We start from the raw sequence: 16,778 nt of genomic DNA, 5'->3' as shown, positions 1-16,778 counted from the left end.
CACGAAAAAGTAGGTACTCACCTGTTCTGCTACTAGGCCACTGAAAGGAACAACAGAAAATCTGTTTATGCAGGTGATGAGCTGTGCGTGCCTGGAAAGACGATAGAAGATATGCTTTCTGAATAGCAGAAATGTTCTTCCCAATCGTTTCCATAAAATAGGCAAAATACAGTCAAAGACAGAAAAGTAAGTCTTATAATGACATAATGGTATAGTCTGTTTTCCATTTAGGATGCACGGGTGAGGGATAAGGCTTTCGTGATGGACCACACACTTTTTCTTGTGTCAGGAACTCTGCACATAGGCTTAGTCCATAGGCCAGCTTAATGTCCCAAAACGGTCGTTTTACTTCCCGTATGCACTCAATATAAAGAAAGTTTAACGTGTCCCAAAAACAGCTATCAATTAATCACCAAACGTCTTATAAACAAGTCTTGCCAGGAGCAACACCTTGCAAAAAAAAGATAAAAATAGGCCTAGGCCTAATAATGGCTGGAATGGAAAGATGCAAGATATGTTTTAAAGGGACACCAGGCAACGTTTTCGTGTTAATTACTCATCTTCGTAAGTCGGTATATGGTTAAATGACTCGTTACAGGGCGAATGAAGACTCTCTCGCCCGCCCCTACTGCCTGTAGGAAGAATATCCCGCTTGCAAGTTCAGTGTATCCTACCCGCCGACCGAAGCAGGCAGGCTAACGACACGGGCCGGCGAAGAAGCAACGAAAACCCTTGACAGAAGATGCAAAGAAAAGGAAAAGAGCTTCAGACCGAGCGAGGGGGAGTTTCGTAGAGAAAAAGCATCAGGCTTGCCTGGTGTCCCTTTAAAAACAAATGCTCCTGTTACCCCGCAGAAGTTTCAAAGTAGCCTACACCCAGCCTAAACCTACTTCAGAACACCTCATCGACTGTCTGTAGTAGGCTACAACTTTGATTCAATAAAAAGATTTCTAAAGAAAAACGTCCCATCATTACTCCTGCCTGGATTCGAACTCAAGACTGCCTGAAAGAACAGATCTGTTATGGAAACGTGCATTAACCCAGTGTTTCTCAAACTTTTTCAGACCAAGGACCACTTAATCAGTAAAAAAAAGCCTCACGGACCACCTAGCTAAAAAAAAAAAAAAAGTCGACCTACTTCAACAGTAAATTACACAATAGGCCTACTCACTGAACCACCTTGATTGTCTTTGCACCTTTGCTTATTGTATCAGAGAATATATATGTTTTAAACTAGCATGGCTTACATAGGCACTAGGCAGTGTTGCAGAAATGTTTGGATTTATATACAAGTTGGTTCAATATTGCAAACAACTCATCTATATTATATTTTACCACGTCTGCTCACGGACCACTTGGGCTAGCTTGCGGACCACCAGTGGTCCCCGGACCACACTTTGAGAAACACTGCATTAACCCACTCAACCGTCAGACAACACTAGCTGCATTGAGGTAGCTAGCTAGCTGCATTGGGTACGACTGTACACTGGTTGCTGTGGCACAGCCTTGAGTGACCGAATTCATTTTCCTTTGTCAGATTAATGCTATTATTTTGCTAACATTACTGTTAAGGAGATGCTGTAGGCAAAGTCTATATTTTAACCTCGTTAGTGTAGTAAAAAAAAAACTGAACTATTCACAAGGTTTCTGGGCAGCATATTTATGTTCTGTTTTGATACTTGAAAGCTTTTACTTGGATTTTGCCTTTCCTTCAAAAATTGGGTTCCCGACATCAAAATAATTGAAAACATCACAAGAAGAGATAATTTGCAAAAAACAAATATTTAATGTATATTCCAGGTAATATCAGTCAAACTGAATTTGGTTGGTTTAAATTAAAGGTGCTCTAAGCGATGCTGGGACTTTCAAACAAAACAGAGAGCTAGCTTGCTACTTCCTCCCCCTCCCTCCCGTACTGCTCCCGTGCGATTGAAACTCTCCTAAACGCGCATCTCATCTGTCATTTGCTGGAACCGTTTGTTATGTTCTTATGGGCTAGGTTTGCCCAGGTTGTTTTTGTTGCCGTTTTTGGAGCCTGGGCTGTCCACAGAGATCGCGTTTTTTTTACAGTGTATTCAGGACACAGACAGCTAGCGGTTGGTTAGGTGATGTTTGCAGTAAGTGACATGTTTTAGCCTAAAAAACGTGTGGCATCGCTTAGAGCACCTTTAAGTACACATAAATCTAATCAAAAAACTTCAGTTTGATTGATATTACTTAAAATTCATAATTAAACAATTATTTATGAAATTACATTTAAATGGCACATATTTTGCAGATATCAGGTATCATTGGCCCTTTCTTTTTTATTTAAATAAGCTGTGTACATCACCTGCAACAACATTTTCAAGTTTATCCAATGGTCTACTCTCTCTGCTGAAGTAACAATAGTTCCATGATATCAGTAAAGCAAAATAATGAAGCATAATGAAAAAAATATGCATTTGGTTATATGAAATGCAATTCAGTTTATTTGGTACATGAACGTTGATTTTTAAAATAAATGTATGACATGCTCCCACCCTCAGCAAAACAAAAGACATTTAAAACTTTGTTTAAAACTTCCTAAAGAGTAAATATCATGTCAATCATGTCAATTCATATCACCAGACTCATAAGATTCATAAGGGTCTATACAAAGCACCCATTAATACAAATGCCCCAATGTCACACACATAACTCAAACTGTTTTGTATCAGACTATTGGGTTGTGGGTTGTGTTATCTGATATGCATATCCAATATCCAGATTCAGATTTTGCACTGGCACCTCTACCCTGAGTAGCTCCACAAAGCTAATTGATAGGGACCAGTTGAAATAACTTCAGAATGCCAATCACCATGAATAGTATGTTATATCACAAAGTAAGATGTAAATGAGGGTGCTGCTGAAGCGTGGCCATCAGCTGGTCCTCTGTGGGTTCCTGGACATGCTCTCTGTGGGATTGAGGAGAGACAAAAGACTTCACATTTAATCCATAACACATATTTATTTAAATACACAACCATGCAAAATGCATACTACACATTCAGCACCCTGTACAATTATTGGCATGGTAAAGTTGAGTAAAAAGAGGTATAAAAATCAGGCTTTGGTGATTTATCTTAGGACGCACTCACACTATGCCATCCATACCATGCCCAATTACGTTTGACCCCTAAAGTCCAGTTCATGTGACTAGTGTGTTCGCTCCTTACTGTACTCGTCCCGCTTGAAGAGGTGGACTCGGTTCATTTGGGCTCGGTATGCATCTAGTAAGTGAATTATGACGTAATAAATATAACTGCTTTGTTAACTGCTCACATGCAAGGTTGCATGGTAATAAAATACACTCTCAAGTAAAGACTCTAAAGTGCTTCGTCTCAACTGTGCTCTGGCACAGATTGATAAGTGCAGTGTGAGTGTAGGTCAGTGGGGGAGAGGAGAAGAAGGACAATCGTGCTCTGGCACAGTACAAGTGAACCATATGTAAGATTTCCTCCTTTGAATTCCATCCTGAAATTCCTTTGAGTGATATGATGCACAATCGTGTACCAAATGGTGTGTTCTTATTGTTCCTACTCTGGAATTCAGACAACCTGGGGCCAGGAAGAAATCGAGGTGTGAGAAACACTAAAATCGGTATGGGGAAAGCCTCTGATAACTATCTCATTCAATGTGTTATCTAATTATCATACAGAACCTTCAGGATGGACTTTCCAGGTGACTTTCCAGGTCCACTCTACAAGATCGATGCCTGGAAGTACATCCCACATGTTTTTTATTGGAATAAGGATTGAAGCTGCATTTATACCTAAAGACTGCAACGATTATGGCAGAAGCTTGATTTTGTGTTCAGTAAAACATTGTTTGTGTTGATTTTGACATTTCTTTTGGATCACTGACCACTGCCCACCTTGCCAAAAACCTCAATTTTCATTTTATCTATCCGTGGAGCATGAAATGAGTATCTCAATATATTACTGTAGAATAAAGTTATAATACAGAAATGTCAGTTTTCTGAGCCTTTAAACTCTTAGTCTGGTTCAGTAAACACAACCACAATCATCGGAAAGACTGCAGACTTGATAGTTGTCCAGAAGACACTTATGATGGCCGCCAGGCCTTGTCTGTAATGGTCTGCATGTGTCTCCGCAATTAGGACTGATGAAGTGGGCGGGGTCTAGATCGCGGCCTACTTCTGGGTCTCGGCTACACTGTTCGGTCGCTTTGCGCCTTGCTGCTTGCTTGCTTTACTTTATATTTCCTTTGATGTAACATGCAACATGCATATGCTACATCTCCTACACCCCACACACCTCCGCACCACACTACTGAAAACTGATTACTTCCTGCTTATACATTAGTCTAGTGTTTGTTATCGTCTATTTTCGTTGTGGTTTATAAAATAAACCGGTAACACTCCATAATTAGGTGCCATAATAAATAGCAAACTAGTAATTACCTAACCCTTTGTTAATATTTATTAATTGTTACTAAATTATCTATTTGCCACAAGTTAATCATTTTTTCATCATTAATTAAATATTAGTTGTTTGCATAAAATCTGGATGTTAATGTTTTAACAAATCTATTAAATAATATTGTATTAATATTTGTTAATAGTTAACTAAATGTATTTTTGGCACTAATTAACAGTTACATAATTTACTTACATAATTTAAATGTTAAATGTTTATTTACAAACTAAATGTTAACCCTTAGAACCCTAAGCTGTTTTTAGGGCATTTTCACTACCTTTATTCATAAGGATTTATTCTGGTCATTGTAAGTGCCACACACACATATTATATATTGTTTTTTTCAGCAGAGTCTAGGCTATCCAGATCATTTCATGTATAAGTACTAGCATTGATTTTATTTTGATTTTTAAAGAATTAAAATATAAAAAGTGTATTATAAAAATTCTTGTATTTCGACATGTATCTCACCACAGCAAGCTCATAGCTCTACATTTCATGTGTGTGTAGGGCAATACAATTGCCATGTTGGAGGGATACTATGGGGCTGAGCAATTTACAGAAATATGTGGTGAGTGATTTATAGAAATAAATGCCATTTTTTATTTAGTGATGAAAAATGACCTTTCTGCGCTCCATATCTGTGACACGAACTGATCTGACCTGACTTGACCCGAGGTTGCGTGTTAGCCTGCATGCCTATGGTGTATGCACTCATAATGATTCTCAACTTTTTACTGCATTGCCATGAACAAAGTAAAGGCAAAAAAGGTGTATTTTTGTTGAACAAATTGGGATGCAATGTGAGCCTGGGATTGGATGCCATGCAGGAATTTGCTAGGATCTCAAAACCAGATTATGAACATGCTTTGCCATAGAGAAACACACGATATTGGATTATAAACATGCTTTGCCACAAAAACAGACAAAAACGTGGGGTAAGTCTATATGAAGTTATTATTATGCTGTCACTTCGTCTGTTTTATAACCCAGGATGTACTTGGAATCAAATAATAGCTCTGAGTCTCCTCTTTCATCTGACATGTGTGGCATATCTATCCGATCACGGGTCCGCGAGTAATTCAAACAAGAGTAATGGGTGTGCAGTGTTGGTTTGTGTACATGATGTTATTATTTTGCAGTCACTTCGTCTGTTTTTATAAGCCAGAAGGATCGATATACATGGTATCATTGTATAGCCCTGTGTCTCCTCTTTCATCTGATATGCTTGCCATATCTATGTGATCACGGGTTCACGAGTAATTCAAACGAGAGTAATGGGTGCGCAGGTGAACGCAGAAAAGTATAGACTGTAAATATGATGCAATTTGATTTAATTTCATATTTTTTTTTAATTTTCATACTTGATCGTACAGACAAGTGTGTAGTCTCGTTGGAAAGCCCCACTTCTGCTCTGTCACGCAATAAAGGTCATCTCGCTGCGATGAAGAGTTCTGGAGCAATGTAACAGAGAAGAAAGGGTGTGTTTTTTGATGCACTTTGCGTCAATCCCTTATTGGTTCTAAGGGTCTAAAAGTTAATATTATTATTTATCTATTTGTTATTAAACTGTGCTTCTGCCTATCCCATTATGAACCACTCCTCATAGGACCCTTACAATAAAGTTGGTTGCTTAATTAATATATTAGTAATATATAGCTATCAGTGTGGGGCCCCTTATAATAAAGTTGGTTAAGCTTAATTAATATATTAGTAATATAGTAATATACACAGACAGATTATAATATTATATCTACACAGATTAGTAATATTGTGATGTCACGAGAGGCTGCGTCCTGGAGGGGCGCTACATTCCCCTGAGATGGCTGCAGTCACGGACAGCTTTGGCTCCATCTGCTGGTGGAGTTGGAAACTCCACCCCTCAACACACGAGATCCCAACACACCTGAGACCGATCAGGGCCTGATGAGCCGAAAGGCTTTTTAAGGCGCAGAGACACAGTTGGTGTCAGAGTGGGGTTTGGGAGACAAGCTCCAAGTTGTGCTCTCAGAGAAGCTACAGACTGTCGAAGTAGCACTTTCCACGTGAAGTACTTGAAGACTGGAATACTTACCGCTGGATTGGCCACGGGCTGCGGCGCTAACTAAAGTAAGGCTGAAGACCGGTTTCCAAGAAGATATTTTCCTTAGGGAATGGGACTATGATTTCATGTTTGAAGAGACATTAACCCTTTAGGCGCCAGAGGTTTTTTTCCGAAACGATCAATTTTGACATCTTCATCTCAAAAGGCTATATCTTAAAAGTGATAAGAGATAGAGACTTTCTGTAAATTAGAGAAATATTAAGGATGACCTAATACTAATACTAAGGTGTATGTAGAGATTAAATGTTTATATCTAATTTGCATATTATGATGTCATATGGTGGTGGCCATCTTGGATTATAGAATTTTCATGAAAAGTTGCATGTTTGAATGATAAAATGCACCACTTCTTTCCCCCCAAAATGTCCCTCACCTTCTGTATGCTATATTGCACAATACTGAATGCTCAGGTAAATAGTAAGTAGTGAACAAACTGTGTATATCATTACTAATAAATGGCAGAAACCAACCAAATGCATGTAGTGGTAGACTGGCCTTTTGCTGTAGAGATTTTCCATTTACTACATACTGTAGGCACTCTGATTCCATGTATGGGGCACATATATATTATTCAGATGACACACAAACACAAGTAGACAAGACCTGTTTAGTTCAAAAGCTCATTTGCCACAGCAAGGCACAGATCAGGAGTGAGATGACGAGACAAGACAAGAGGCAATGTTAGTATTTTTTTTCTTTTTGTTGTTTTTGTTGATGTTTTTTTGTTTTTTTTCTTAGCTGACAAAGACACACATCACAAGGACATGAACACACAAAAAGGAACACATAGTGTACTGTATGTCCTAAATGATCAGGGAAGTAGATAGCAAATCAACAGTGTAAATCATTACTAAATGGCTGACTTTTTTTTTTTTTTATGTAGCAGGCCTTTTGCTGTAGAGATAATGACTCCCTATCCCTATCCATACAGGGCCGGCATTCCCATCATCTTGTGATAGACTATGCATGACCTAATGTGTGTGTGTGTGTGTGTGTGTGTGTGTGTGTGTGGGAGAGGCAGAGAGCGTGTCACCACCTCCACCATGCGAGCAGCATGGCCAGATCTGCCTCGCGCGCGCCGAGTGGAGAGAATTTGCGCAGCTCGGACTAGGCCTACTGTCATTCTCATTGCGACTCCCCACACTGCCACTACGTTCCCCCCTAACTGTCCTATGAGCACTTCGACCTCGTCTAACATACCCAGTGGCATTAGACAAAGGCTCCACCACGTTACTGTCGCCGCGATTGTGGAGAGGCACACGTTCAGAAGACAGAAGCTAGCGCTATGGATATTAGGCTACCTCCAGCCTCGTTCGCCACACCACTAACACCCTGCTAACTTCCCGATGAACACTCCGAACCCGTGAAACATTATTCCCACCAGTGACATTGGGCAAACGATTCAACGTTTGTGCTTGGTGTAAGCTAAACTATGGAGTAAACTCTCACTTTGTCCAGCTGCATCATTGTAAGGCAGGGACGCATCTGAAGCCTCACTAAACGAATCACCGTCATTTTCTGAAGGCAGATATTCCCCTTCAGAATCAGGGTCCGCGAATAGAAGACCCAACACTTAATTTCAGGTAAACCTTTTTGATGCCATTAGACGATAATCTAATGCAAATACTCGCTGACGTTGACAATATCGCTCTGACAAAGTGGCTCACACGCACACTAGCTCCGGTATTTCATGCACTGATTCAATGCGCTGTAGCTAGAAACTTTTGTTTAAAGCGTGTCCTTTTTTCGACTCGGGGATGACGTATGACATGTCTGCCATCTAGTGGAGTGGAAGTCGAACGAAATATGACACCCTATTTGACTAAATCGGCCGTTTTATTCAGTACCGCATCTTGTCGACTATAGTCGCCTGTGGCGCCTAGAGGGTTAAGTTTTGACTGTTGAAAGATCAACCTTATCCTTAGTTACCCTTTTGAACTTGGCATACCTTTTTGTTAATTCCCAAGAACTTTATTAAAAACCTTCGTTGTGTTATAACCTTGTGTCCTTGCACTGCTGAACTGTCCCGCTGAGAGCCGTGTAGCCTCTCATGGTATCACATATGGTGGAGAATGTGGGCAGAGTTCAAGCGCTAATAGTGCATGTCAGAGGAGGACACTGAACAGTTGATATCCCAATTTTCCAAATTGGCCGTAGACCGCCCACAAAACAAAATGGAGGCCATTTTGAAAGTCCTGGTGGCTGGCCAGCAAGCCCAGACGCAAGTGAACGTGGCTCTCTTGGAGGAGCAAAAGAGAAACTGAACTGCAATTGCAGAGACAGTTGGCCATTCGTAATGTCCGCCCAATAAGGGCGAGTGATTTTATATCTAAGATGGGGGCCACAGATGACGTTGAGGCGTACCTGCACGCCTTTGAAGCTACAGCCACTAGGGAAGCGTGGCCCAAGGTACAGTGGGTTGGACTGTTAGCCCCCTTTCTGTCGGGGGAATCGCTGAATGCTGTCCGGGACCTGGCCTCTGACAGGGCGACTGACTATGATGCACTGAAGGCGGAGATCCTCAGCAGAAGTGGGCTTACCAAGTTTGGCATGGCCCAGCGTTTCCACAGCTGGACCTTTCAACCAGACCAGCCTCCTCGTGCTCAAATGCACGAACTTGTCTGGATCACGCGGAAATGGCTGGACCCGGAGAAGAGTACGGCAGCTGCAGTAGTGGAGGCCGTTGTGGTGGACAAGTATTTACGGGCCCTGCCTTATGAGGCGAAACGGCTCATCAGTCAACAGGCCTTGACGACAGCGGACCTAACCGTGGAAGCTGTGGAAAGGTACCAGGCCACAGCAGAGCTGCTTCGGGCTTCCAGAAAGGAGCCCCAGAGTGCGTCCCCGCCACAGACGGGAGGAGCCCATCCAAAGAACCCCAAGGTTTCCAACCCAGCCACTTAAGGAGCTGTCCAGGCTCCAGGGGGAGCCAGAGACCAGCCGGCACCAGGAAGAGGACACCGGGAGAGTGAAACCCGACAGTGTTACCGGTGTGGGGAGATGGGACACATCTCCTGGCAGTGTGGGAAACCGGCAGATGAGCCTATGCCCACTGCTGAGTCCTCCAGCTCACCACCCGCGCACCTTGGGAGTCGTAGATGGCGCCCAAGAACGACCCCCTACCTGCCCGGTGACTGTGAATCACCATGATGTGGAAGCTCTGCTAGATTCCGGTAGCCGGGTCACCCTGCTACGTAAGGATCTGGTGGATTCATCGTGTCTGACCCCAGGGAAAGTCCTCACGGTTTCCTGTGTCCATGGAGACACCAGAGACTACCCCACCACTGAACTCGCAATGACCACCACCAGGGAAACCATCCTCACGACGGCGGGGGTGGTTGATTCCCTACCTGTTCCTGTCCTAATTGGACGAGACTGCCCAGCCTTTCACCCACTGTGGAGGGAGACTCAGGAGAGGCTGACCCGAGTACCTCGGAAGCGGAGAGGTAAGACATATCCTGAGAATACGCAAGTACAACCCTCAGAACCACTCACTCCAGCCTATGCTCTTGCAGGGATGGCAGGTGCCCAGGCTGATTCAGAGACTGGTCCAGACACGGGGGAAGAGAACATGGTCCCAGGAAGTGCTCCAATCTCCTGCGAGGAAGACGTCCAAGGCACCAAAGAGCTTCCCCCTCTCACAGGCCAGTATGGTACAGCCCAGTTACAAGATCCCACTCTTACAAATGCTTTGAAAAATGTGCAGGTGATAGAAGGAGTGGTGCTAGGGGATAGGACAAGCCCTACCTACCCCCATTTTGCAGTAAACCGGGGGTTAGTGTATCAGGTGGTACGGAAAAATGGTGAGGTGCATGAACAGCTCCTCGTACCACAGCCCCACCGGGCCACCGTACTCAACCTAGCACACACCCACCCGCTAGGGGCTCACCTAGGGGTAGAAAAGACAAAAGAAAGAATCTTGCGACACTTCTTTTGGCCAGGAGATCGAGAACTACTGTCGTGGTTGCCCTGAGTGTCAGCGGGTGGCGCCAAAGCCCACATATAGAAACCCGCTCATTCCCTTGCCCATTATCGAGACCCCGTTTGAGAGGATTGGACTGGACATCGTTGGGCCCTTACCGAAGAGTTCCAGGGGACATCAGTACATTCTGGTCATCCTGGACTATGCAACCCGATATCCTGAGGCCATCCCGCTGAGGAAGGCTACATCCAAACAAATCGCCAAGGAGTTGTTCCTTCTGTCAACTAGTCTGGGGCTCCCGAAGGAGATATTGACAGACCAAGGGAGTCCATTGTTGTCCAAGGTGATGAAAGAACTCTGTGCTCTGCTGAAGATCAAACAGCTGAGAACGTCAGTCTACCACTCCCAGACAGACGGGCTAGTCGAACGTTTTAACAAAACCCTAAAATCCATGCTGCGGAAGGCGATCGGGGAAGATGGGCGCAACTGGGATCAGCTGCTACCGTACCTACTGTTTGTGGTGAGAGAAGTACCTCAGTCGTCTACGGGTTTTTCACCCTTTGAGCTCTTGCTTTCTTACAGACCCCGAGGACTGCTGGACATCGCCAAGGAGGCCTGGGAGGAGCAACCGTGCCGACAGCGGACCCTGATCGAGCATGTCGGGGCCATGAGCGAGAGAATGAAGGCTGTCTATCCCATGATGCGTGAACACATGGAGACTGCTCAACGGCAACAGCAAGCCTCCTACAATAGATCTGCTCAACCCAGAGAGTTTAAGCCCGGGGACCGAGTGCTGGTCCTGGTGCCAACCGTGGAGTGCAAATTCCTGGCAACCTGGCAAGGGCCATATGAGGTCATTGAACGTGTGGGAGAGGTAAACTACAAGGTGAGGCAACCTGATAAAAGAAAGCCTGAGCAGATTTACCATGTTAACCTTTTAAAAAAGTGGCACGCCAGGGAGGCGTTGTTCAGCTGTCTACCCCCCACAGAGACCAAGGAACCAGGGAGAGAAGAGGTCCAGGTGGGTCCAAGCCTGTCCCCACATCAACGGCAGATGGCCCTGGAGTTGGTGGATCGCAACCGAGATGTCTTCTCCTCCCTACCTGGGCACACGGAGGTGGTCCAACACGAGATCCGCACCATGCCTGGCAAAACAGTAAACCAGCGCCCTTACTGCGTGCCGGAGGCTCGTAAAGTGGTTATTCAGGAGGAGGTAAGATGCTGGAGCTGGGGGTGATCGAAGAGTCCCAAAGTGCCTGGGCAAGTCCCATTGTACTGGTCCCCAAACCAGACGGGTCAGCACGATTTTGTAATGACTATCGGAAGTTAAATGAAGTGTCTGAGTTTGATGCATACCCCATGCCTTGTGTTGATGACTTGATAGACTCCTTGGGGCATGCTCGCTTCCTAACCACTCTTGACCTCACCAAAGGCTACTGGCAGGTGCCCCTGACCCCGGTGTCGAAGGAGAAGACGGCCTTTGCCACACCAGGGGGGCTCTACAAGTATACCCGGCTCCCGTTTGATCTCCACGGAGCGCCTGCCACGTTCCAGCGCTTGATGGATCGCGTCCTCGCACCCCACAAGAGGTACGCAGCAGCATATTTGGACGATGTAGTCATACAAAGTCCCGATTGGGCCAGCCACTTACCCCGAGTACAGGCTGTGATTGATTCACTCGGGGAAGCAGGGCTCACGGCAAACCCAAAGAAGTGTAGGCTGGCCTTCAGCGAGACGAACTACCTGGGGTACACCATTGGGCGGGGGTTGGTCAAGCCCACATATAGAATCCCGCTCATTCCCTTGCCCATTATCGAGACCCCGTTTGAGAGGATTGGACTGGACCTCGTTGGGCCCTTACCGAAGAGTTCCAGGGGACATATACCATATATATATATATATATATATATATATATATATATATATATATATATATATATATATATATATATATAGACAGACTATACCAAGCCTCAGGAAGCCAAGTTGCGGGCCATACAGGACTGGCCATGGCCCATCACCAAAAAACAGGTGAGGTTGTTTTTGGGCCTAGCCGGCTACTACAGACGGTTTATTACGGATTTTGCTACCATTGCTGCACCTCTAACAGAGCTGACAACCAAACGCCACTCACAAATGGTGAGGTGGAATCCCGAGGCGGAGGCAGCCTTCGTCGACCTGAAGCAAGTCCTGTGTTCCAGTCCGATCCTGGTGGCGCCGGACTTCAAGAAGGACTTCATTGACCAGGCAGATGCTTCGGAGGTGGGTCTGGGTGCTGTACTCGCCCAGGCACATGACGGTGAGGAACATCCCGTTCTCTAAGCTACTTCCAAGGGAGAAGAACTATTCCACTGTGGAAAAGGAATGCCTCGCTGTAACCTGGGCCCTGGAATCCCTGCGGTTCTACCTCCTGGGACGACGGTTTACGGTAGTGTCTGATCATGCCCCTCTACAGTGGCTGGCCAGGAACCGGGAGACTGAGGGTTACCAGATGGGTTTTGAGCTTGCAAGCGTTTAACTTTTCTGTTGTTCACAGGGCTGGCAAGCGCCACGGCAATGCGGATGCCCTCTCCCGGCGCGACGCCTTTTTCGCCTCCTTCACCCCGACGAGGACGTCGGTCTTGGGGGGGATGTGTGATGTCACGAGAGGCTGCGTCCTGGAGGGGCGCTACATTCCCCTGAGATGGCTGCAGTCACGGACAGCTTTGGCTCCATCTGCTGGTGGAGTTGGAAACTCCACCCCTCAACACACGAGATCCCAACACACCTGAGACCGATCAGGGCCTGATGAGCCGAAGGGCTTTTTAAGGTGCAGAGATACAGTTGGTGTCAGAGTGGGGTTTGGGAGACAAGCTCCAAGTTGTGCTCTCAGAGAAGCTACAGACCGTCGAAGTAGCACTTTCCACGTGAAGTACTTGAAGACTGGAATACTTACCTGAAGACTGGAATACTTACCGCTGGATTGGCCACGGGCTGCGGCGCTGACTAAAGTAAGGCCGGTTTCCAAGAAGATATTTTCCTGAGGGAATGGGACTATGATGGGACGTTTGAAGAGACATTAAGTTTTGACTGTTGAAAGATCAACCTTATCCTTAGTTACCCTTTTGAACTTGGCATACCTTTTTGTTAATTCCCAAGAACTTTATTAAAAACCTTCGTTGTGTTATAACCTTGTGTCCTTGCACTGCTGAACTGTCCCGCTGAGAGCCGTGCAGCCTCTCATGGTATCACAATATACACACAGACAAAGCTAATGACGTGAACAATGTTGATACAGTAGCTTATGTCTCACAGTCTGAAAATCCTAGTACATCCGCATTCCGCACAGATGAGGTCTAGATTTGGTCGCATTCTCAAGCCAGTTGACCGACTGATTCAAACTATGTTACTACAACAAGATATTGTTCACACACATCCATCTATGCAGGCTATCTGCAGGTCAGTGTTTCAGGTGTTTCATGATTAGACATAGTTAGAGTTGAGGTCATACACACATTTGGTAACATGGTTATGTGGTCCAAGCTTTTCTGATTAGCTTTATGGAGAATTTATGGAATTTATTGTTTATGGTCTTGTGGGGGTACAAGGGACCCTACTGCCAGTGGTTGGTTGTGTGAGTTTGCGCACCTCTTCTTCCACTTCATCCTATTTGGATACCTTTGTGGTTGGCTGTCCTGTAATTGGTGACCCTCTGTCTAGTGTTTGAAAGTAGTGTACTTTTTGCCTTTGGAAGTATTATTTGGTTGCTGCTCAAATTTGGTGAAATTCAGGGGAGGTGGGTGTAACAGAGTTAGAAATGTAGTTTAGTGTTTGTATGTGATTTTTGCCGTAATTAAGCAGCTTTATTTAGATTGGTGTTTTGGAGCCCCCTTTGGAGAAACGGTATACTGCAACTCTGCTGCATTTTGTCCTTGTATTGTTGCCGTACCCGATCAGAAGCGGTATGCTTTGCATTGGGTAGGTTCACTGTACTAAGCACTCCCCGCTTTGTTTTAATTTTGTAACTGTAAAATGTTGTTTAAGTTAAACTTTGATATATCACCTGTATTATATTACTTTACATGTATTGTTACTATGATAAACTTACAGAAAGTTTATCAATGTTTTTTTTTTATCATGACCACGAGTCCATGCATTCAGTTCAGGGTAGTTTCCATGCATTCAGTGTAGGCTAGTTTAGTTTAGTGTGCATGGAAAGTGCAATTCAGTCTAGTAGGTAATGAATGTACATTTAGTTTAGCATTATGTTTATGCATTACCTCTGTATGGTCTACGTCTGTGAATGTTTAGTGAGTCAGAATATTGATTAACTGTCGTTCTGTGCACCTGAACATTCCATGTCGCATGTCTCCCTTGCTAGTAGGGCTGACAGTGATGGTATAGGAATAGCCACATGACTTGCGTATGGCACATGGGTCACATGCTATGTCCAAGAAGTGTCCATGTATTGTTGTGTTTCTGCATGTTTGGGGATTTTTGTGAAAGAACCTTGTGCTCATGTGATTTGTATTACTACGATGTAACTAACGTGTGTAAGATGGGGCCTCACCCTAGAGAACTTCGAGTAGGGTTACTGGAACATGCTGTTGCCAGTGACGTTGCTCCTGGTCTCGTGAATAAACCTGCAGTGGTTCCTCACACCGGAGTGTTGCCTGGATATTCCAATATATTATTAGCATACTAGCCATTTAGATAGATAGATATAATGAGGATCAATTCTAAGTCACTAATTCTGCAAGACCTTATTCTACCCTTACTAGACCCTTTATTAAGAATTTCCCCTATGTAAGCTCCTAATTACCCCCATAGTTATTAAATAAGTTGTTGCATATGAATTGTGACCTAAATATGCATGGCTCAGTATGGGGCTTGTAAGGTGGTAGTACCACAAGAACAGTTATTCACCCCTAATAATACTTATCAAAGATGGTCTATTAAAATGGAACTAGACACTAAACCACAAGTGCTAATAGTGTACAAATAACTCATATTTGTTGTTGAATTCAACTCAACTTTTGCTTTTGCATGACTCCCTTATTTTTAGTACAAGGCAGAGTACAGTATCTGACAAATAAGGGTTAAAGGTCAACTTTGAGCACAAGATTTTTTATATACGGGTCAGTGACAGATAAGGGTTGGTAAGATGAGAAAATTAAAAATATGTTTAAACCTTTAAAACAAAACATGCCTGAGGTTTGCTAAAGTGTATACTTTGTATTTCTGTTGTATTCATATTATTTAATATGACGTGTATGCTATTTTTTAACAAAAAATAGAACTAACAGCCTGTTAAATTGTCAAATGGTGTAACCACAAAAATGACAAATCTAATATTTCACACCTCCTAGAGTTCATGCAATTGCTCTCATGAAATTATTAGTTTATTTTGTAATATCCTATGAGAATATGTTTTATTATATTTATTTCTAAATTTAAATTATATGGGTTTTTCATTGTACTGAGCAAGGCCATATGCTGTAAACATCTTGTTTTCTGTCTATTCTTTGACCATTTGAGTAAAAATTGTTTAAACAACCATTATTACAGTAAAGTAGAGTATTAAATCATTATCCATATTCATTTTTTTGTACATTATTAGTATTTTAGACAAAATACTGGTTACACCAATTGACATAAATCGGTTACACCAATTGACCATGAAACATTTATAGCAATAGAACAAGAAATTGCCACAGAAAATAGGCATCAAGGTAAACTGAATTGGATATTTTGATATGTATTCATGTCATTCATCATATTCCATATCAAATATCATTTCATAACATCAATGAAGAAACTTGTGTTCTATTTGATTTCAATTCAGTTCTCATACAATTTCAGTCTATACCCATTATTTTCAAAGAGAGTGAGATAAAGGGCCCTATTTTCGCGATGCAAAACCTGGCGCAAAGCATATTATTATTCTGACGCAAAGTTTTTTCCTATCTTAGACTTCACTTTTATTAAATAATGCGCCCAGGGGTGAGGCAATTACCGATATAAGGTGTGATCTGGCACATGATCTAAAAATCGCTATCTTATACTGACTAAAAGCATTACGCCACTGACCAAGAAAAGCCTGGTCTATAGCGAAAGGCGCATATGAAACACAGCTGAAGACGCACTGTCACGAGATGTAAGCAGCAATTCCTCTGCAAAATAAATGTCCTTAGGTTGTTTATTCAGTCATTCGAACATTATAGGGGGAAGTTTTGCTTTTTTCAGGCTATGGTTTTGCTGGTAACCCATTGTCAGTCAATATTGAAAGTAATTAACTGTGTATAACTGTTTT

The 16,778-nt window shown here is 43.4% G+C and overlaps 1 protein-coding gene across 4 annotated transcripts in view; it reads right to left on the bottom strand.

Moving 5' to 3' along the window:
* Window positions 1–1,766: 1,766 nt before the first annotated feature.
* The window catches only part of LOC121681596 (two pore calcium channel protein 2-like), a 225,836-nt gene continuing 210,824 nt past the window's right edge, over window positions 1,767–16,778 (bottom strand). For 3 of the 4 annotated variants that reach the window (XM_042061418.1, XM_042061417.1, XM_042061416.1), the window contains one exon: window positions 1,767–2,936. In XM_042061418.1, the coding sequence (XP_041917352.1) occupies window positions 2,858–2,936 (79 nt within the window). In that variant the 3' untranslated portion in view covers window positions 1,767–2,857. The remainder of the gene's footprint in view (window positions 2,937–16,778) is intronic. The other variant, XR_006022199.1, reaches the window with a different exon arrangement.

This window comes from Alosa sapidissima, chromosome 14 (assembly GCF_018492685.1).
Source record: "Alosa sapidissima isolate fAloSap1 chromosome 14, fAloSap1.pri, whole genome shotgun sequence".
Lineage (NCBI taxonomy): Eukaryota > Metazoa > Chordata > Actinopteri > Clupeiformes > Clupeidae > Alosa > Alosa sapidissima.
The sequence above is the reverse complement of the archived record's forward strand: the minus strand, read 5'-3'. Positions and strand labels throughout refer to the sequence as shown.